This window comes from Littorina saxatilis, linkage group LG9 (assembly GCF_037325665.1).
Source record: "Littorina saxatilis isolate snail1 linkage group LG9, US_GU_Lsax_2.0, whole genome shotgun sequence".
NCBI lineage: Eukaryota > Metazoa > Mollusca > Gastropoda > Littorinimorpha > Littorinidae > Littorina > Littorina saxatilis.
The window spans coordinates 17,627,699-17,649,482 of record NC_090253.1 but is presented as its reverse complement, the minus strand read 5'-3'; the positions used below and the strand labels follow the sequence as shown (position 1 = coordinate 17,649,482).

Genomic DNA, 21,784 nt, shown 5'->3' with positions numbered 1-21,784 from the left:
GACCCAGAGATACAAGTCTTACCCGACAAACACCGACCAACCGACCGACCGCCTCAAACAAACAAACAAACAGACATAGCAAATCCAGTAAGCCCCATTATACTAATGGCGGCTTAAAAATCGGTTTCCTTGCCAGACAAGGAAACTCAAGGCATCCTGTCAGGGAGAGAATGAGCCGAACTCATTTTGACCTGAGTTCAGGTTGATGTCACACCTGTTAAAACTCATTGTCTGACAATATAACGAAGAGATCACCATTTGTTTGTTTGTTTGCTTAACGCCCCGCCGACCACGAAGGGCCATATCAGGGCGGTGCTGCTATGACATATAACGTGTGCCACACACTAGACAGAAGTCGCAGCACAGGCTTCATGTCTCACCCAGTCACATTATTCTGACACCGGACCAACCATGCAGTCCTAGCACTAACCCCATAATGCCAGACGCCAGGCGGAGCAGCCACTAGATGGCCAATTTTAAAGTCTGAGGTATGACCCGGCCGGGGTTCGAACCCACGACCTCCCGATCACGGGGCGGACGCCTTACCACTAGGCCAACCAGAGATCAGCATAAGCACTTACTTCGCGATTGAAGCAATGTCTTTCTCTCATGGACCAGTCAACTTGATTTCACCAACCAAAGTTACACAAAGATGTATACGTGAATGTCATATTGTGTTTTTTTGTGTGTGTATATAATGATATCCATCCAAATACATATTTCACCAGCATAAAAAAATATATATATTTTTATTTATTTTTATTTTTTTTAACTTGATTTCACACCTGTTTCCCGAATCAAGCATTTTGATTGTAGAACTAGTTCACGAACTAACGATACCCTCTGTCCCGTGTAAACGATTACATTAAAATCAATTGGACTCCCACCCCCATCCCCCACCCCCAACACCTTGTTCATCGGGTGATTGTCCTCAGCCATGGTCAGAACGTCATGAACGAGAACATTATCACGTAGGCCTACAGATCGTCAACACAAGTTCAGTCAAACTTAGTAAGAAAGACACGAAAATTATCACTTCAAATTTGTGTGCGATTTATCTCAGGCAGTGGTCAAAGGTGCTGTCCACTTGCGGGTCAGTGTTTCACCGAATTTCTGCTGTGCGGTAGCTTGGCACTTTATCAGCAAACACGTCGTTCCTTCTGTCCTTATCACGGTCAAGGTGTGGGGATAACCGAGAGTGTATACAGGTGTGGAGGGTACGCGCAGAACGGACGAAAACGGAGCAGGAAACAGAGACAAAGATGACGTCACTTTTCTCGTCCAAGCACACACAGCTTGGGTGTTGGGTTGGATTTCTGTTGTCTTTGAATGAGCCAACCCAAGGAGCCAACCCAAGGAGCCAACCCAAGGAGCCAACCCAAGGAGCCAGGAGCCAACCCAAGGAGCCAACCCAAGGAGCCAGGAGCCAACCCAAGGAGCCCACCCAAGGAGCCCACCCAAGGAGCCCGCCCAAGGAGCCAACCCAAGGAGCCAACCCAAGGAGCCAACCCATGGAGCCCAACCAAGGAGCCAACCCAAGGAGCCAACCCAAGGAGCCCACCCAAGGAGCCAACCCAAGGAGCCAACCCAAGGAGCCAACCCAAGGAGCCAACCCAAGGAGCCAGGAGCCAACCCAAGGAGCCAACCCAAGGAGCCAACCCAAGGAGCCAACCCAAGGAGCCAACCCAAGGAGCCAACCCAAGGAGCCAACCCAAGGAGCCAACCCAAGGAGCCCACCCAAGGAGCCCGCCCAAGGAGCCAACCCAAGGAGCCAACCCAAGGAGCCAACCCATGGAGCCAACCCAAGGAGCCAACCCAAGGAGCCAACCCAAGGAGCCAACCCAAGGAGCCAACCGAACAACCGAAGTTTTCATTATTGAATTAATGTGTCTGTTGTGTGTCGTTTTAGTTCACTTTAAAGACAAACGACACCGACTGAACAAAGCAAGACGTCTCTTCTTAACCCCCTATTCCAAAGTAAAATCTCTGACGTCAAAAGCTAAACAAAGTTCGAGGTAACGTCATGACGCGAATCATAATGCGAACAATGACATCACGTAAATATTCTGTCGCTTCTCCTCCCGGTTTCCCAGAAACCAACACAGAATTCCGAAAAAGAAGTTTGTCTCGGTGACTTCGTCATCTCAGCGGGAGAAATGTACGCGTAAGGTCACCACTAGGCTTTGCGTGTATCGGTATCGTATATCATTAAAGACCAATTGGTCTAGGTTCTGGTAAATGCTCCGTTTTGTCAATGATGAAATGTTCCATTAATTATATAACCTCCACATTCATTTTTGATTCTGGAACGTTAGTGGTCTATCTGTTTGGGATTTTGTTCCAGATAATTATTTTTATCAAACCCAATGCTGTTTTATGAAGAAGCAATGGTTTCTTTATAATTTTGTTTTTCTTGATAATCCTTTTGCATTCATATCATATCGTAACTTGTTCTGCGAAAGGTAGGACAAAAATTATGACAAGAGCAAATAAGGCGTCACATTGAGATTTAAAGTCTGGGATTCCCACACAAAACACAGCCGTTTTCAATTTGAGTAACTCAGCGCTCAAACGTTTACTTAAAGGTATTCCTGGTGTGTGGTCACATCATTACAACACCAGCCTGAACTGTATAGCCCTTGGGGCGACAAGAGACAGTTGTTTTGTTAAACATTATCACTTTACTGTGCTCAACTGCTTTGGAAATATGCTTTTTCGGATTGTCAGCTTCTTCTTCTTCTTCTTCAGCGTTCCACAATTGTCTGGTTACGTGTGAGCTCGTTTGCCCATTTGGGTTCCCCACACTATACTCTGAGAGCATAGTCAGCTCACTCCGCTTTCGTTGAGTAGGCATGCTGGGTATTTTCGTGTTTCCATAACCCACCGAACTCCGACATGGATTACAGGATCTTTTCCGTGCGCACTTGATCTTGTGCTTGCGTGTACACACGAAGGGGGTTAAGTCACTAGCAGGTCTGCACATAAGTTGACCTGGGAGATCGGAAAAATCTCCACTCTTAACCCACCAGGCGGCAGCGACCGGGATTCGAACTGGCACGACCTCCCGATTAGGAGGCCGACGTCTTACCACCCCGCCACTGCGCCCGTCTGGATTGTCAGCAAGTTAAGTTAAGTAAGGACAGCTGGGAACGTAAACTTCTTTTTCACCTCGTACACTGTGTTCGCCGGTATTACATTTACATTTACATTTACATTTTGTTAAAGAAGCGTCTGTTATCAAGTCGTATAAAGAATGTCTTTTGCAAGTAAACGTGTATCCATAGTTTTAAAACAAAATGTCACCATTATAGAAATCACTGGCGATTCTTGTTTTTCGTGCAGTGGCAAAAACCTTCTGAGAAAATTGTAGTTTGATCCACCATGGTACCTCCAAAAGGGTTCGAAAACAATGATGTCTCAGAAAAGTAAGAATAAACGGTTCCTCAACAAGTAAGAAACCGGCACTTCCTCCGAGAAGTAAGAAAACAGCGCTACCTCAGAAAAAGTAACAAAATAACGGTACCTTAGAAAAAGTAACAAAATAACGATACATCAGAAAAAGTAACACAATAACAGTACCTCAGAAAAAGTAACAAAATAACAGCAGCTCAGATTAAGTAACAAAATACCAGTAGCTCAGATTAAGTAACAAAATAACAGTAGCTCAGATTAAGTAACAAAATAACAGTAGCTCAGATTAAGTAACAAAATCACGATACCTCACAAAAAGCACCAAAACAGCGGTACCTCACAAAAAGTACCAAAATAATGCGACTTCAGAAGAAAAACATAAGATAACAGTCCTACCTCGTCTTGCCGGGCAGCACAGACTGCACAGCGGAAGAAAATCCTCACAGATTGAAAACTATCACACAAACTCTCACACAATGGCTGGTCAGCTGATTGCCTGCTCTGCTTCCACTCTCAAGTTCTGATCCATGCTTCTGGGAAGGGTTCTAAAACTGTCCTCACTTGCTCGCTTGGCACACTTTCAAATTGATTCCACCCGACATCGACATTTACCCCATAACTCTCCCCTCCCCCCCCCCCCCCCTTCCGCGCCCACCATCACCACACACACACACGCGCGCGCTTCTCCCCCTCCCCCACCGCACAGGCACACGACAGACTGAGTGGATAAGGGTGGGGTGGGGGTAGGGGAGCTCTCAAACAAGATGTTAATTACAACTTGTATAAGAAGACAGGAGGGAAGTTCAGCCCCCTCCCCCAACCAGTGTCATGTGTCTGTGCCCCCCCCCCCCCCCCCCCACCCCCACCCCCTCCTTCCAGCCCTTTGGAGCCTGTGCTCTCGCCCTTTCCCCGTTTCAAGGGTTTTTGCACTCATGATTCGAAAGCCTTCAGTCGAGTTACGGTATATCGTTCCCCGTTAGCGCAGGGGATACTCGTGACGTCGTGTCACGCTAGTCGGGGTGGAGGTGGGTATGTGTGGGTGTATGTGTGTGGGTGTGGGGGGGGGGGGGGGAGGGGGGATGTTGGGGTGTTGTTTGCGAACATTGTGGGTAGGACGGCAAAGTAGGTAAGGGTCATTATTGCAAAATCAATTTTGATGATCTGATCGTCCTATAGACTTTACCTGTTATACCTGTCACAGCAAGGTGTGTGTGTTAATAATGTGTGTGTGTGTGTCTGTGTGTTAATAATGTGTGTGTGTGTGTCTGTGTGTTAATAATGTGTGTGTGTATGTGTGTGTGTGCGTGTGTGTGTTGTTTAAAGTGAGTGTGTGTGTGTGTGTGTGTGTATGTGTGTGTGTGATGATTAGTTAGTGTGTGTGTGTGTGCGTGTGTACGTGTGCGTGTTGTTTAAAGTGTGTGTGTGTGTGTGTGTATGTGTGTGTGTGTGTGTGATGATTAGTTTGTGTGTGTGTGTGTGTGTGTAGGTGTGTGTGTGTGTGAGTGTGTGTCTGTCTGTCTGTCTGTCTGTCTGTGCTTCTGTGTGTCGTTAATTTCTGTAAGTGTGTCTGTGTGCCTGGCTGCCTCTTTCTATCTGCCTTACTCTTGTTGTATCGGTGTGCCTATGTGTCCTTAAGCTGATGTCTCTGTTAGTCTTGTCTTTGTCTTCACACAAAACTAATGCGTAGATCGCAGCCAACTGAACTCACCTTTCCCAAGTTTTTGAATACTGACTCGAAGGGGATTGCCTACTTGGGCCTGTACACAATGTTTGTGTAACCGAGTGCCGAAACACCACAATCACCTTTGGAGGCGAAGTCCAATCAAACAGGATTGAGAATTTTAGAGCTTATTTCTAAGCCCTATAAAAACTGTTATGCATTCGCATAGGAATCCATGAACATACAGAGAGACAAAAGCCGCCAGACCCCATCACAAACAGAACTCTACAATCCACAGGTGTTGCCTACTTCAAAGGCGAACAACTCTGCAGAGTCTGCTGTGAAGGGTGACGGTAGTTTCCCTGTCACATTTGCATTGACCGGACAGTTTCTTATCCTAAGGGGGGAACAGCATATGAGATATCTATTATTTCAAAATGCTATTTGGAACCTGTCAGTGAACTATTTATATTATAGACGCCCATTCTAAGCCGAGTGTGTGTGTGTGTGTGTGTGTGTGTGTGTGTGTGTGTGTGTGTGTGTATTTGTACGTGTATACGTGAGTGTGTGTGTATGTGTGCGTGTGTGTGTGCGTGTGTGCGTGCGTGCGCGCTTGTGTGTGTGTGTGTGTGTGTGTGGGGGGGGGTATTTCTTGTATGTTTGTCGGTGTCAGTGTGTCTGCGACCGTGCTTGTTTGTCTGTGTGTACCTTTTCTGTTCAAAGAATAGAATCTACTCGGCTGCCCTCCACTTTTCTTTTGTCTCTAGCTTGCTTGCCGCATCGTTGCTTTATGGTGTTATTGTTTATTTTACTACGAAGTGTAACTATTTTGAACAAGCCCACAAAACAACTTGGGTGACAAACTGCGTGTTGACAATTTAAAATGACTTGCAATTTCTTGCTCATTGTTCTATATCTGCATCTAAGCCTATTTACTTTAGTTACTGCTCTTTGCTGTTTCTCAAACACGCGCGAGCCAAATGAATCTTGTTTAAACCTTGCCAGTTTTCTGCGTTCTTCTTACTTTTGTGTGTGTGGTGTAAACAAGATTTTATTTAATTTAAACGCGATACAATGATAAAATGGAAAACAATAGGAACACGAACTCAAGCGAACGCTTGCTTAGAGTACGTGCCCTACACAGGTGAAATATTGCACTCACAATCCAGGGCCGGACTAGGCGAAGAGGAGGGGGGGGGTTGCCAGTGGTGGCCCAGGGGGATGTCCCCCCTGGCGGCAGGGGCGGATCAGTTCATTTTATGACTGGTTTTTTTCAAAAGTATATTTGTGAAGATACGGGTGTGAAGGCGCGAAGCGCCGAGCCGACGGCGCGAAGCGCCGAGCTTGCTAGGGGGGTCCGGGGGCATGCCCCCCCGGAAAATTTTGAAAAAAAGGATGCAAAATGGTGCAATCTGGTGCATTCTGAGGATGATCATTACCAGTTTCAGGCAGCAGATTTTGTCACTGATTAATACCCCAAAAATTGAAACTCAATGTAAAATAAAGAAATGCATACCTCATTCAATATTTTTATTTTTTGGCTGGGGGGGGGTCCGGAAACCCTAGAACCCACCCACCCCCCCCCCCCCCCCTCGTTGTGGGGGTCAGGGGGCGAAGCCCCCTGAAGCTGATGGGTAGGTCATATTCTGAGATAGGAAAATGGTCGCTCCTTGCATGAAACGGCATAAAATAAGCAATAATAAAAAATAAAAAAATAAGTAAGGTACATGTTTAGACTAGGGGGGGGGGTTGCGCAACCCCCATAACCCCCCCCGGTAGTCCGGCCCTGCAATCATAATGTCTGACATAACAGTACGAATATACGGTGGAATACTCTGAATCAAAATCAGAATCAAAGCAAACTAAGCAAAGAATAAGACAAAACCTGCAGGGAAAAGAAAGGGGTGGGGGAGGAGGGGGGGGGGGGGAGGTGCAGAAACAGGTAGAAAGAGGAAACAGCTAGCGCATACGAAAGAGAAAAGTAGGCTACGATAAGATAAGATAAAAAAAAATAAAAAAACCTTTAATGTCCACTTTCATTTTACACAAACATGGAAATTGTTCTTTTGGCACCACGTATGTGAATCATTAGCAGCATTCCAGTGACAGTAGGCACTAGTTCATGATGATGATGATGATGATGATGATGATGATGATGATGTTGATGATGATGTTGATGATGTTGATGATGATGATGATAATGTTGATGATAATGATGATGATGATACTGATGATGATGATGATGATGATAATGTTGATGATGATGATGATGATGTTGATGATGATGTGAGTAAAATACCTAGTATTCGCGATGTCTACCCCCTCCCTCTTCCCCTTCCACCCTGCACTCCCAGATCCTGCCTAAAGAAAAATCAAAGCAAACATCATATAATAGGGCCTAAATGACGGATATATCCAGAAAAATCTAGAAGTTGTTTATCTAGGTGATCACAGAGGGAATCATCATTTCAACTGCCCACTGCCGGACGACGAACTCTGTGACGGTTGCTACGCAGAGCTACTCCAGAATCTGTGTTATCAGGACCGGTTTACATAGAGAATACTACATGGCTTGCTGTGTCGTACCAGATTTACACGAGTTGTTTTTTTAAATAGTGAACTGCGAGCGAAAGCGAGCTGTTCACTATTTGAAAAAGCAACGAGTGTAAATCTGGTACGACACAGCAAGCCATGTAGTATTCTGTTTATCCTACATTATATACTTCTGTGCCAGATCTAACTAAAAGTCACCGACAGCGCTATTGCCTTTGGATCAACCCGCTTTAGAACTTCAAACCACTTTACTCAATTTGACATTCATTCCTCCGCCATGACACACACTCTCAAACTAGGACAAAGTAGTTCGCCTTTGTTAACACTGTTAAGTTTAATATTGAACATTGATTAAATAAATTCGAACAACGAAATGATGTTCACTTCAAAATATACCAGATAAAAAGAAAAGCAGTGGCCACAGGATAAAAGAAACCAAAAGGAACAACAACAGCAAAGCATATCCTTCCGCGATAGGATGACAGTCAAGTCGGAGCCAGGCGAGTCGACAGCTTTCAGATGGTCACTTCTCGGTTTGGTGACTGGACAAATATTGGTTGATGTTGATGGTACCAACGTGCACAGGCCTTGCAAACAGTGTTGTTAGCGTTTGCTGGGATGTGATTGTGGCAGTGGCAGTGGAGACGGCTGGAGTTGAAGTGGCCGTGCGAATCCAATGTGTCGTCTGCCGACACTGGCGACAGCTCCGAGACCGGTGCAGTGCCGTTTAGCATCAGACTGAAGCCACGGTGTTCCTCTTGGGAAATGCTGCTTAACGTTGTTGTGCCCAGATAGCTGCATTATTTTGGTCGGAGGAACGTTATTCTCGGAAAGTTTCTGCACTAGGAACTTGCGTGCAGAGTGGTTGGTGTAGATCTACCTCGGGTTGATGATCCCAGCTTTTCTTCACATGTCGCCCTGGCATGTTTTGGATTGTCTTTCGCAAAATTGGAGATATTCTCTGCCATTACTGTCTTCATGCAAGGACACGTCTCCCCACTGCATGTGCCTGTGAGGTGTCACGCTGCGCAGACCAAAGTTGACTGTGTTTTGCCACCACAGAGTATTCAGGATTACTTCTGGATCTGCGACTCCGAGCTGTTTTGTCTGCCACAGCTTGTCAACATCTTCATCTTTCAGCGGTTGAGCCCTGTTAGGTAAGTTGCCACAACCTCCCTGTTTAACAATCTTCTGCTTTGTCTTCACGACTTCTCTCAGTTACAAGTGCAAATTCGGGGCCGTCTATAACGGGTGCACAGTACTTTTTAGACTTCAACTGTCGATGGATGCTGCTGAGAAGGCCGCTCAGCGTGGGGATGGTTCATACTCTTTGCCATCCGGTTTTTTCAAACTCATGAAAAGAGAGCAGAGAATTTTGCATAATTTTTGTGGTTGGATGGTGCTAATGTTTCTTTTGTCCCCGTGTTTCGCCATAAACGTCGATAGGCGACGTATATCGTAAACCGTTTTTCGGAGAGTGTTCTTGTTCTTGTTTGTCTGAACGAATGAGTCTATTGGAGAAAAATCATAAATCATGGATGACTCGCTTTTTTCTTCATCGACTTCGTCATTCGCGTCATCACCAAACATGTCTTCGAACAGCTCATCACTAAAAAATTCTTTCAGTGATGACAAATCGGTTTCGTGGCAGTTGCCATTTTGTTGCAAAAGTAGTTCTTCATGAATATGTAATTACTAATTTACATAGCATGACCTTCCGGTTGACCTCATTTACATGATATACACACGTGTGATTTGAACGATTTTTATCTCACGGGTATCTCTCTCACGTATGTAGGATAAAATCGGGTTGAAAATACCTGTCTGCGGTGTCTCAAACACGTGACTTCACGGTTTGTTATACAGTAATTACTCTTTGCAGGTGCTCCGCTTATTGTCAACGTTTGCTCAAATGCATGTTTTGTGTTTTCAACCATCCTATGCAGCCTTCTTGTTACAATGCGATTTAAGAAGTTGTTTTAATGGATAATCTAAACGCTTGATGATTTGTTCTGGGTTTGCAGATTTCTGCTTCCATCTATGCCGTAGTACTAGTGTTTGCAGATTTCTGCTTCCATCTATGCCGTAGTGTTTGCAGCAGTGTGCGATTCCAAACATAAGAAACTAATATCACTCGATCACCAGGTTTGGCATTTTGTAACAGAAAGTAATACAATTTTATTCATGCTGTATTGTCTAAGTATTACTAATCAGTTTATATTTCTGTCTGTTTCTCTAGAATCACAATATAATATGATAAAAGAGGATTTAAGTTGTTTACTCATTCCAGTGCTTCTAATTCTTACAGCCGGATACGAGCATGAGTTATTTCTAATACGCTGACTGTTAGCAAATGATAACATACATGAACCATTCTGATTACATCGCTCAACGGCTATTGCCAGTATATCTCTGAGGGCCCCAAAGGGGGCGGGGGGAGGGGGGGTATCATCACGATCACGGGAAGGGAAATTTTAGCTTTCACGATCACAGTTGCCTTGATTTTTGTTTTCACGATCACAAACACCTTGACGAATAGAGGATCATAGCGTGATACAGCTGTGAAAAATGTTTGTTGAAAATAAAATGCTTTGCAATAATGCCCATCACGATCACGAAAACAAATGACGATCACGATCACGAGACTTGATTTTTTTGTCATCACGGATCACGGGCAAAGTCCCATCACGATCACAGAAATGGAAATTTCGGCAATCACGGTCACAGAAAGGTCAAAAAACACCAATCACGATCACGATTTTAAACCCTTTGGGGCCCTCATCTCTCTGACCTGACGCGAAACTCCTGCGCGAATCTATCAAAACAAGTTATCTCCCATATCCCATATGTTGTTTGCGAGCCGTGTTCGCGAGACGAAAATAATTGCAGATTGGCCGACTTCGACAGTGATCTCCGTTCTGTTCTTCACAGTTATGATAAAGACATCGTTCTAAGGTCAAAACAAGTCGAAAATTTGGGACTGCTGACCGTAATAATTATATGGTTGCATCACTACAGAAACAAGAGGCGAAGCCTTCAAGGCTCACGTAAGAAATCGACAAACAGTAACACAAACTCAATCACTCCGTCACACATACACACACACACACAGTAAGCATAGGTGACACTGTGCAAGAAAGCGAGACACTAGATCTAGATCTGTCTGTCTGCATGTAGCCTACTTATATACAGACACGACTGCCAACTAGTCTCGGCCAGCTCAAAATAACAATGACCGAGACATTCCTTCGCGTGACGTCTAACCCTCTTACGCCATAATGTGACGTCTTCAAATGACGAAATGTTAAAGTTTCTACCACAGACATACACACGCACACACGCACACACGCACGCACATACGCACGCACAGACAGACAAAGTTACGATCGCATAGGCAACACTTCGTGAGCCAAAAATCGTCTGCTTCAGCGAACGTCGAAACCAAACGGTTGATTATCACGTGACACCTTTGCCATATTTAGAGTTGTTTGCACAGTAAATACAGCCGCGAAAAAATAGCTCCCTTGAAACTGTCTTACAAATCAATTCCTTTGTAATTTAAAAATTACACAACACCATGAAAAATCATTATCGACGATCGCGAATCTGCTTATATCCATAACACATTACAAAAAGCTCTAAATATGTTAAAAAAAATCGGTTTCCTTGCCAGACAAGGAAACTCAAGGCATCCTGTCAGGGAGAGAATGAGCCGAACTCATTTTGACCTGAGGTCAGGATGATACATGAACATGGATATAAATATGACTGAGTCGGCGCGCGCGTCACTCTTTTTTTTTTCTCGTCTTTTCATTCTGCTGTCTGTCCGTCAAGCGCTCCTCCTGTGAGAATTAGGACAAAGAAACACCGACGGGAAATAATAAACTAACATTCTCGCCTCTCCCCACGCGTCTGCCTTTGTAGGGAAACTCATAAACTTTCTTCCCGATGATAAGGAAGCACACATTCGGTAGTCCCATACCAGACCGACAACCGTTCAATAATATAAATTTTGCAGTTCCTTTGAAACTTTCTGGGTTCAAACAATTCTGAACCAATGATAACAGATTAAGGTCAAAATATAGGTTGAAAGGTTCGCCTAATGTGTGTGTGTGTGTGTGTGAGAGAGAGAGAGAGACAGAGAGACAGAGAGACAGAGAGCGACAGACAGACAGACAGACAGACTGACACACATTCACCACAACACACACGCAGGCATACTCCATCACCACGCCACACCTTCCAACAAAAAGTTCAAATTTCCAGACGAGTTTTTATTAATTATGCAAAGTACAATGCCATTAATAGTCACGGGTTTATTGCAGTCGTTGTTGTGTTGCTGACACTGTTGACTGAATGAAGCAGATCATCATCTTCGTAGAAGAGTCCTGGTTGAGAGAAAAAAAGAGAATAAGAAAGACGTTTTTTGTTATGTAATAGCTATATGCACTTTCCTTCCCGTAGAGATTAATTTATAAATGAGCATTGCTCCGCCTAGGCTGGCTTTTACTTGGGATAAGGACGGGCGCCGTGGCGTGGTGGTAAGACGTCGGCCTCCTAATCGGGAAGTCGTGAGTTCGAATCCCGGTCGCTGCCGCCTGGCGGGTTAAGAGTGGAGATTTTTCCGATCTCCCAGGTCAACTTATGTGCAGACCTGCTAGTGACTTAACCCCCTTCGTGTGTACACGCAAGCACAAGATCAAGTGCGCACGGAAAAGATCCTGTAATCCATGTCGGAGTTCGGTGGATTATGGAAACACGAAAATACCCAGCATGCCTACTCAACGAAAGCGGAGTGAAGCTGACTATGCTCTCAGAGTATAGTGTGGGGAACCCAAATGGGCAAACGAGCTCACACGTAACCAGACAATTGTGGAACGCTGAAGAAGAAGAAGAAGAAGAAGCTGAATGAATGACGAAGTTTCACATACTATCAACTATTGCTCTTTTTAACGAAGAACTAGTCCTTCAAAGTGTTCAGTACCTAATAAACGCTCCCTTCTTAAGGGACGAAAAATTTTGCATAAGGTACACGGTAGCCTACTTTACGGTATTTTATCCCAAAAAGATTGTCTAATCTCATGTGAAAGCCTGGCCGTATCTTCTTCTTCTTCTGCGTTCGTGGGCTGAAACTCCCACGTACACTCGTGTGGGTTTTTTTGCACGAGTGGAATTTTACGTGTATGACCGTTTTTTACCCCGCCATTTAGGCAGCCATACGCCGTTTTCGGAGGAAGCATGCTGGGTATTTTCGTGTTTCTATAGCCCACCGAACTCTGACATGGATTACAGGATCTTTTTCGTGCGCACTTGGTCTTGTGCTTGCGTGTACACACGGGGGTGTTCGGACACCGAGGAGAGTCTGCACACAAAGTTGACTCTGAGAAATAAATCTCTCGCCGAACGTGGGGACGAACTCACGCTGACAGCGGCCAACTGGATACAAATCCAGCGCGCTACCGACTGAGCTACATCCCCGCCCTGGCCGTATCTGAGAGCCGAACAGTTTTCACGGGAAGCAATGTGCTTATACTCTTAACAGATTAGAACACATTTTGAACACATTTTGAACACATTGTACATACTCGTAGTTCTACTGGTGAATGAGGCACACATGATAAACACAAAGTGTTCAAATGAACACTAGTCTTGTGAACACTATGCGTTTATTATGTGAACTCTAGTGGACACTATATGCAGGGCTCCCTAAAGTGTATGTCCCTGCGTCCTATTCGCACTAGAAGCCGAAATCACGTACCAGAAATTCATGAAGGGGTCCCGAGACGCACTAAACCTATGAAGAGCGGGTCCCGGGACGCACTAAGTTTTCGTTGTCGTGCGTCCCGTGGGTAACTCTTTTCAGCCCTGTAGTCGTCAGCTAACATTACAAAACAAAGACCAGAAGTCAAGTTGAAAGTGTGCGTGTGTGTTGCATTTAAGAAGGTATAGTTGAAGTGTCCTCCTCGAATATTCTTGTGGGAAAAACCCCGCTTCATATCACATTATTCGCGATAACAATGCGTTATATATTTACACAGAGGTTTCGGGGTTAGGGAACTCTTGGGACCCTCTACAACTCCGCGTAGGGGGTCCATGGACCCTCTACACATTAAAAACGGGGGTCCGGGACCCTCTAGGACGGACGTCCGTGGGGAGCCCTGCTATGAGTGCTATTTTTCCAACATAACTATGCACAGTGTCGCAAAGTGCTCAACACTTGTTACAGAAATGTGTTCAACACGTGTTACAGAAATGTGTTCAACACGTGTTACAGAAATGTGTTCATCACGTGTTACAGAAATGTGTTCATCACGTGTTACAGACATGTTCAACACTTGTTACAGAAATGTACTCATCACTGGTTACCGAAATGTGTTCAAAATGTGTTCAATTCTGTTTACAGTGTATAAGTTCACACTAAATACTGATATTCTATGAACACTTTTTTTGCAGAGTAGCGGGAAGGCACATTCTTTTCAGCCTTGCAAAATCTGTGCTTGCAGAAAACGACACCTGTCCCACAATATATTTGATTTGAAAGTAGAGTATAATACGAAATAATCATAAATCTGATTTTTCTGATTTTTTCTTCTGCAAAATCGTTGTTACTTCAGAGACTGTTTTTTTGCAGTATAAAAAAACGCGTCCAGTCAAATAACATGTCGTGAATCGGCGTTAAATCTGTTTAGGCCAAACTAGTACAAAATATATGTTGGTTTAGGGTAACCCGACCGAACCTATGTTTCCCCGCCGACCCTAAAAATTGTTTCCATTTCTAAAAATTTTTTTTAAAAAACCCACTTTTTGCACATTTGTCGAACCATACCGAGACAGGGAAGTAATCGACTAAATTAAAAAAAAAAAAACTGACCTACCGACCCTATCTTTTTTGGTCTCGTTACCCTAAACCAAGTAACACGGTGGCCTGGTGGTAAGGCGTCCGCCCAGTGAGCGGAAGGTCGTGGGTTCGAACCCCGGCCGGGCCATATCTAAGACTTTAAAATTGGCAATCTAGTGGCTGCTCCGCCTGGCGTCTGGCATTATGGGTTGAGTGCTTGGACTGGTTGGTCCGGTGTCAGAATAATGTGACTGGGTGAGACATGAAGCCTGTGCTGCGACTTCTGTCTTGTGTGTGGCGCACGTTAAATGTCATAGCAACACCGCCCTGATATAACCCTTCGTGGTGGACTGGGCGTTAAGCAAACAAACAAACAAACCCTAAACCAACATATATTTTTGTTTGGCCTTATGCGTCGTGTAATTTTATCTTTCTGATGGGTCACTAAATCAAAGAGTCCACGTACATAAACGGGGAAAAAAAGCTTTCTCTGATTTATACTATCAGTTTTTGTGACTCCCTGATGTGTGCACAACATTCAAGCTACTGTGCATGTTGGTCTTACTTTTACGTACCCTAGGCCTCTTCCACCAACCCAAAGACTAGTGTATTTGTTTGTTTATTTGTTGCTTAACGTCCAGCCGACTACGCAGAGCCATATCAGGACGAGGAAGGGGGGGATGAAGGGGGCCACTTGTCAAGCGATTCCTGTTTACAAATGCACTAACCCATTACTTGTGTCCCAGCAGGCTTTAGTAAAACTAAATTAATACCTACTGGAAGATTACCAGTTTCCAGTATGTTAAAATAGGCTTAACCTATCTACTGCTGGACTTACATCAGAACACTAACAGATTAAACTATACATGAATCGCGAGACAAGCGGCAAGAGAAGAGATTTTTGGAAAAAATACAGGTGAATGAGCAAGAAGGCAGAAAAAAGAAAAGAATTCATGAAGAAAAAGAGAGCATGACAGGAAAGAGGAACCAAAAATCTACCTAACAGCAAACTAGAAAGCTCCTGCGGTTCCAAAAACAGGAGGGGCTTTTAATTTCATAACCGCAGTGCCCCACTGCGGGAAGACTAGTGTATGCGAACGCAACACACACACACACACATTGTTAAAGGTCTTATCTGTGTTTACTTTTTCTTTTTTTTTTTTTTTGGGGGGGGGGGAAGGGGGTGTATTTTCTGCCTTATATTTGTTCGTCCCCCCCCCCCCCCTCTCTCTCTTTATATATCACTTACACACTTACACACACACACACACACACACACACACACGCGCGCGCGCGCACACACACACACGCACACACACACACAAACACACACACTCACAACCAAACACACATGCACACACACACACACACACACACACACACACACGCAAACACACACGCAAACACACATACACACACACAACCTCACACACACACACGTACACACACACACAAACACATTCACTCACAACCAAACACAGACACACACACACACACACGTTACACATACACACACACACACACACACACACACTCACCCCACCCCCACCCTACCCCCACACATACACATACACACACACTAACGCAACTGGGACTATTTATTCCATGATTCGTGTCAATAGGGGTGACAACCCGTTTAGGGTACCATGTTGATTCAGCGTGACAAAATGAGCCCCGCATGGTGAATCTAAATTAGTTCCAACATGAACAAAAAGTGCATTTGCCAAAAATAGTATTGCTTACATCAGTTCACACGGTCATTTTTTGCACCCACTTTATATACCCGAAATATAGTTTGCAGAATACTTGTGACCTTTGTTTCACGAAAAAGAATTAAACCAGTGAGATAACTTAATTAGGGCATTATTGATATTGTTAGAAATAATGGTGGATTAATTACAGTAGTTCGCACAATAATTGCGAGCGTCAATTCATTAAACAGAATTAAATCGGCAAGATAAATTCATGAAAGCAATGGAAATACTGTCAAAACATGCTGATGTAATCATTCAAATAATTTCATCCAAAAAAAACTACAAAAAAAACAAACGTGAGATAACTTAAAAAGGGTACAGAAAATGTGGATAGAAATAATATTGATCAGATTCATTCACGTCGTTGTTACAAAGCTTGCGAGTTTTATTACATAAATTGAAAAAAGAGTTATATTAACCCAGTTAGAGACATCAATAAGGGAATAGAGAGTATAGAAAATCTAATTTGCTTGTTTATTGTTGTTTCTTGTCCCCAGAACCAGACCGAATCGGCAACACTCTCATAATGTGTTTTATGTCGGGACACCACTTATCACATATTTACACATATGCACACAACTTCCATCCTCATTGCGCACACTCTAAGACTAAACCCTGGTATACTGTTCAAAAAAAGAAACGCATAGTTGCTACTTGCCAAATTTGTTTTATTTTTCGAAAAAATTAACAGAAAATCCAATATTTAGATTATTTGTTTGAAATTTGGTATGGACACAGTTGAATGCACACACAGTTCATTTGCATCTTCAAATCAATCAGTCAATCAATACGATTGGGTGCCGAGGCTGTCAAGTCAGTAGGGGGTGTGACTGCCTTGAGCAGCAACAACTGCCCGGCACCTTCTGGGCATGGACTGGATCAGATGCCGGATATCTTGCTGTGGGATGGTGTCCCACTCCTCCTGAAGTGCCTGCAATAGATCGCGGTGATTTGCCGGCGCTTCTTCTCGACTGCGCACACGTCTGTCCAATTCATCCCAGAGGTGTTCTATCGGGTTCATGTCTGGCGACATGGATGGCCAGGGAAGCACCTGGACATGGTGGTCGGTGAGGAACTGGGTGGTGAGTCGTGCTGTGTGCGGGCGAGCGTTGTCCTGCTGGAATATGGCATCCTGGTCAGCCAGAAGAGGAAGGGCGTGTGGGCGCAGAATTTCCTCCACGTATCGCTGGGCAGTTATGCGCCCTTGGACGTGCACCAGGGTGCTCCTTCCAGCGGTATTGATCGCCCCCCACACCATGACGCCTCCACCACCATGAACGGGTGCCTCATCCACACAGTTGGGCGCGTAACGTTCGTTTACTCTCCGGTAGACCCTCCTCCGACCATCATGTCGCTGGAGCAGGAAGTAGGACTCGTCGCTGAACCACACGTGTCTCCAGTGATTCCGGACGGTCCAGCGAAGGTGCTGGTTGCCCCACTGCACTCGGTTCTGGCGATGGCGGCGGGTGATGACAGCTCCTCTGTGAGGTCTGCGAGCTCTCAAACCAGCTTCATGCAGGCGGTTCCGCACGGTCTGGTCCGATAATCGGTGTGGCCCGGGGAGAGCCTGGACAGAAGATGAGGCCGACAGGAAACGATTCCGGAGGTGGCGGAGCCGTATGAAGCGGTCGTGAGCAGCAGTTGTCGCCCTTGGTCTTCCCGCTCGTGGCAAGTCAGCAACGGAGCCAGTGGCTTGAAACCTGACCCACAGTCTACTGATGGTGCTCTGGGACACGTGGAAGTGCCTGGCGATTGCACTTTGACTTTGGCCTGCTTGTAAACGACCCAATGCAATTTGGCGGTCTTCTCTGCTCAATCGGGCCATCTTTCGTCGCTGAATTGTCGTCTGATTTCTTTGTGGCGAACAATCCGCTTTTATGGGTTTTGGAAGACATGGTGAGAGCTCAATATTCCCCGAGTTTCACGAGATTACACTGAAGCATGACGAGTGGTCATGCCAAATGAGCAATTTTGACATTGTAGCCACTGATAACGCATGCGTCACGTGCAGAGCTCACTTGTGGCAATGGACGAAAGGTCGACGACCAGATAAACATTTTCTGCAGTTTGGTGGATATCCTTGTAGCCATATAACTAAATTAACCAAATATTACAAGCTATGCGTTTCTTTTTTTGAACAGTATAGTAACAGTTCCAACATTTATTAAACTGATATATACACATGTGTATCCACACATCAAAAAACTCCCCTGACTGGGGTTCAAAATTCCACTAGCAACAAACTTGCTGCTGTACATTCCCCTTTAAGCAAAAAACCCTGACCAGGGAAAAAATGTCTATGTTTTGTTCTCAACCTATACTCTTTCAGATGTTGACAAATTCCTCCTAGTCTCTTCGTAAATGCAAGTAAAAGTGCAGAAAATGTAAAAATCCTTTTTATTTTCTTCTCGTTCGCTTGTACCACTAACGTTCCTTCTTCTTCTTCTTCAGCGTTCCAGAATTGTCTGGTTACGTGTGAGCTCGTTTGCCCATTTGGGTCCCCACACTATACTCTGAGAGCATAGTCAGCTCACTCCGCTTTCGTTGAGTAGGCATGCTGGGTATTTTCGTGTTTCCATAACCCACCGAACTCCGACATGGATTACAGGATCTTTTCCGTGCGCACTTGGTCTTGTGCTTGCGTGTACACACGAAGGGGGTTAAGTCACTAGCAGGTCTGCACATAAGTTGACCTGGGAGATCGGAAAAATCTCCACTCTTAACCCACCAGGCGGCAGCGACCGGGATTCGAACTCACGACCTCCCGATTAGGAGGCCGACGTCTTACCACCACGCCACTGCGCCCATCACTAACGTTCCAAAATCCAGAATAAAAAAACCAAGATGAGTTAGTTATTGGAACGTCTAATTTTGGACCAAAAAACCCGCTTACAAATACATCGACCCAATGTTCTTTATAGTGGACAGACAGGGCGGGGATGTAGCTCAGTCGGTAGCGCGCTGGATTGGTATCCAGTTGGCCGCTGTCAGCGTGAGTTCGTCCCCACGTTCGGGCGAGAGATTTATTTCTCAGAGTCAACTTTGTGTGCAGACTCTCCTCGGTGTCCGAACACCCCCCGTGTGTACACGCAAGCACAAGACCAAGTGCGCACGAAAAAGATCCTGTAATCCATGTCAGAGTTCGGTGGGTTATAGAAACACGAAAATACCCAGCATGCTTCCTCCGAAAGCGGCTTATGGCTGCCTAAATGGCGGGGTAAAAACGGTCAAACACGTAAAAGCCGTGGGAGTTTCAGCCCATGAACGAACAAACAAACAAACAATTAAGTGGACAGAGAAACAAATAACCGTCAGAACAATTAAAGAAAGTTATCTTTAAGTTAATAGAATGTTTCTCATCCGATCTCTGGCAAGGATATGCTGAAAGTCTCTGTATTTTTTTGTTGTCTAAAGTGAAACGTTACAATAACGAAATGTTCTTAGTTTTTATTTAATTGTAGAAAATGTAGAGAAAAAAAATCAGGTTTTTTGTAATACGTCACGCTACAACAAGAAGTCATGTGTGTGTGTGTGTGTGTGTGTGTGTGTGTTTGTGCGTGCGTGCGTGCGTGCGTGCGTGCATGCATGCGGTGCGTGCGTGCGTGCGTGCGTGTGTGTGTGATGCTTTTGAGGCGGGGGAGCGGGCGACAATCAAACGCCAGTCGCAAATAGGAATACAAACTTCAAAGCTGCACTACTCGCTGATCAATTACGTCAGCATTAGCTCAGTTAAAGGCACAGCCCATCCTGTTTTAATATTATCTTCTCACCATTTAAGATCTCGTTGGGCTTGCACATGGGTAAAGGTCATCCCAGCCCTTCTCTTTCTCACACAACAAAAGTCCACAACTTGAGTGATTCCTGGACAGATTGGGGAGTTTGTTTAATGAATGAATTCCGTTTTTAACTCATACAATCAATTAATTCATAAAACAAAAGTCCCCACTCTCGACAGAGAGCACTCAGGCCGTTGATATTTGGTATGTATCCAAGTGAAGGGGTGGCCTTGACGCATGTTAAAGTCACAGTGCAGCTCACAGCCTTCGTTTTGCGTTTTTGTTGCAGCTGAGTGCATTTACAGTTCAAAAATCCTCCTATGGTAGTAAAACAAACCCAAAACTACCCAACGACGACATCTGTGAAGCTCGACAGTTTCTTGTTCACGCGAGTGCATAAATTAACCTAGTTATCACGTGGTGTTTGGTCGGAGTTCGATTCAACTGAGTGATTCCGGCCTCCATTTTGTTTTACACAAACTCATGATGACGTCTGACATAGTTTGCTAGTGACGTGTCTTTTTGTGCATGATGTGGTGATCTACCTGATCGAAATTTAGATCCAAAAATAGGTCAAGACCAGCCGGGTCCGAGTACGAAATTAATTCGTAAAAAAATCGCAGTTCTTGACTCTTTGGGTGCAAGTCAATGAAACTTGGTAGTTCTTCTAACGGATAGCTGCCTGAGGTATGACGAAAAGCCACAGGGGCTCGGTGCACCTGGATTTGACAAGTTCAGTACCTTTAAGGCCTGGCCAAATAGCTCAGGGGGACGGATAGCTCAGTTGGTTAGAGCACTGGACTTAGGATCCTAATGTGCAGATTCAGAGACGGTATCCATGTCCCACCCGCGTGTCACCACAGTCGCACGTACGTAAAAGACCTCGGTCATTCTGCCAGAATTGCAGGTGGCTGATGACATCACCTATACACGCAGACACCTGTGGGTAGCGCGACTCTTGTTGCTGCTAGCTTTCCACTGGGAGGAAGCGACCCCAATTTCCCAGCATTGGGATTAATAGAGTAAATAAAATAAAATGAAATAAAATGGAGAAAAAAAAGATGAACAAAAACCGAGACGGTTAGCCAAGCTGTTGTCACGAGGAAGACTGCACCTTTAAAGCGTCCTTGCCCCTTGCTGCACGTCCATCCTGACCTTGACCTGAGAGGCATTCACTGTCAGCAATGTCGCGCCCAGGCGTGAGACCACAACGATTCCAGTCTAAGTCTTTGAAAGAACCTTGGGTGGCGGGGCCAACTCGGGCAAGTTTGAACAAACAGTCTGACAAAGGCAAAATGACTCCATCTCACACCTTCACCTTGACTTTTTGGGTGGTCTGTGTTTGAACTTGCGAGGTAAGATTGTGCGCACGCAATGTTTAGGGGTTCCGCTCACATATATTTAACTTCAGCAGGACCGACGCACTGCAGCTTATCCCAGCCCGCTACACGTTGCATGAACGAAAAACAGGCCAAGTACTCGTCATAATCCCTATCGCGGCATAAATAATAGGCGTGTTAATTACTAATTTTCCCCGGAAAATTACTAATTTTCCCGGAAAAATTACTAACTTTCACCTGTTAATTACTAATTTTTAGTTTTGGCTCACTTCCTAACGGATTGCTAGTGCCGAAACTAAAAATTAGTAATTTTCTCGTGAAAATTAGTAACTAACAGATGAAAACAGTAACTGACAGCGTTAATTAGTAATTATCACGTGATAATGGGTAACAACTAACACCAGGTTTTGGCACTAGTAAGCCGTCATACTCCTGTCCGCCCAGCCGACCTT

At 44.8% G+C, this 21,784-nt stretch overlaps 1 protein-coding gene and 1 long non-coding RNA gene across 2 annotated transcripts in view; one reads left to right on the top strand and one right to left on the bottom strand.

Moving 5' to 3' along the window:
• Positions 1-21,784, top strand: part of LOC138975505 (uncharacterized) — a 168,588-nt gene that overhangs the window by 61,811 nt on the left and 84,993 nt on the right. The gene's annotated exons all lie outside the window — the stretch shown is intronic.
• Positions 11,878-21,784, bottom strand: part of LOC138975485 (uncharacterized transporter YutK-like) — a 32,497-nt gene continuing 22,590 nt past the window's right edge. The window contains exon 12 of the mRNA XM_070348184.1: positions 11,878-12,012. Within this exon, the coding sequence (XP_070204285.1) occupies positions 11,933-12,012 (80 nt within the window). The 3' untranslated portion in view covers positions 11,878-11,932. The remainder of the gene's footprint in view (positions 12,013-21,784) is intronic.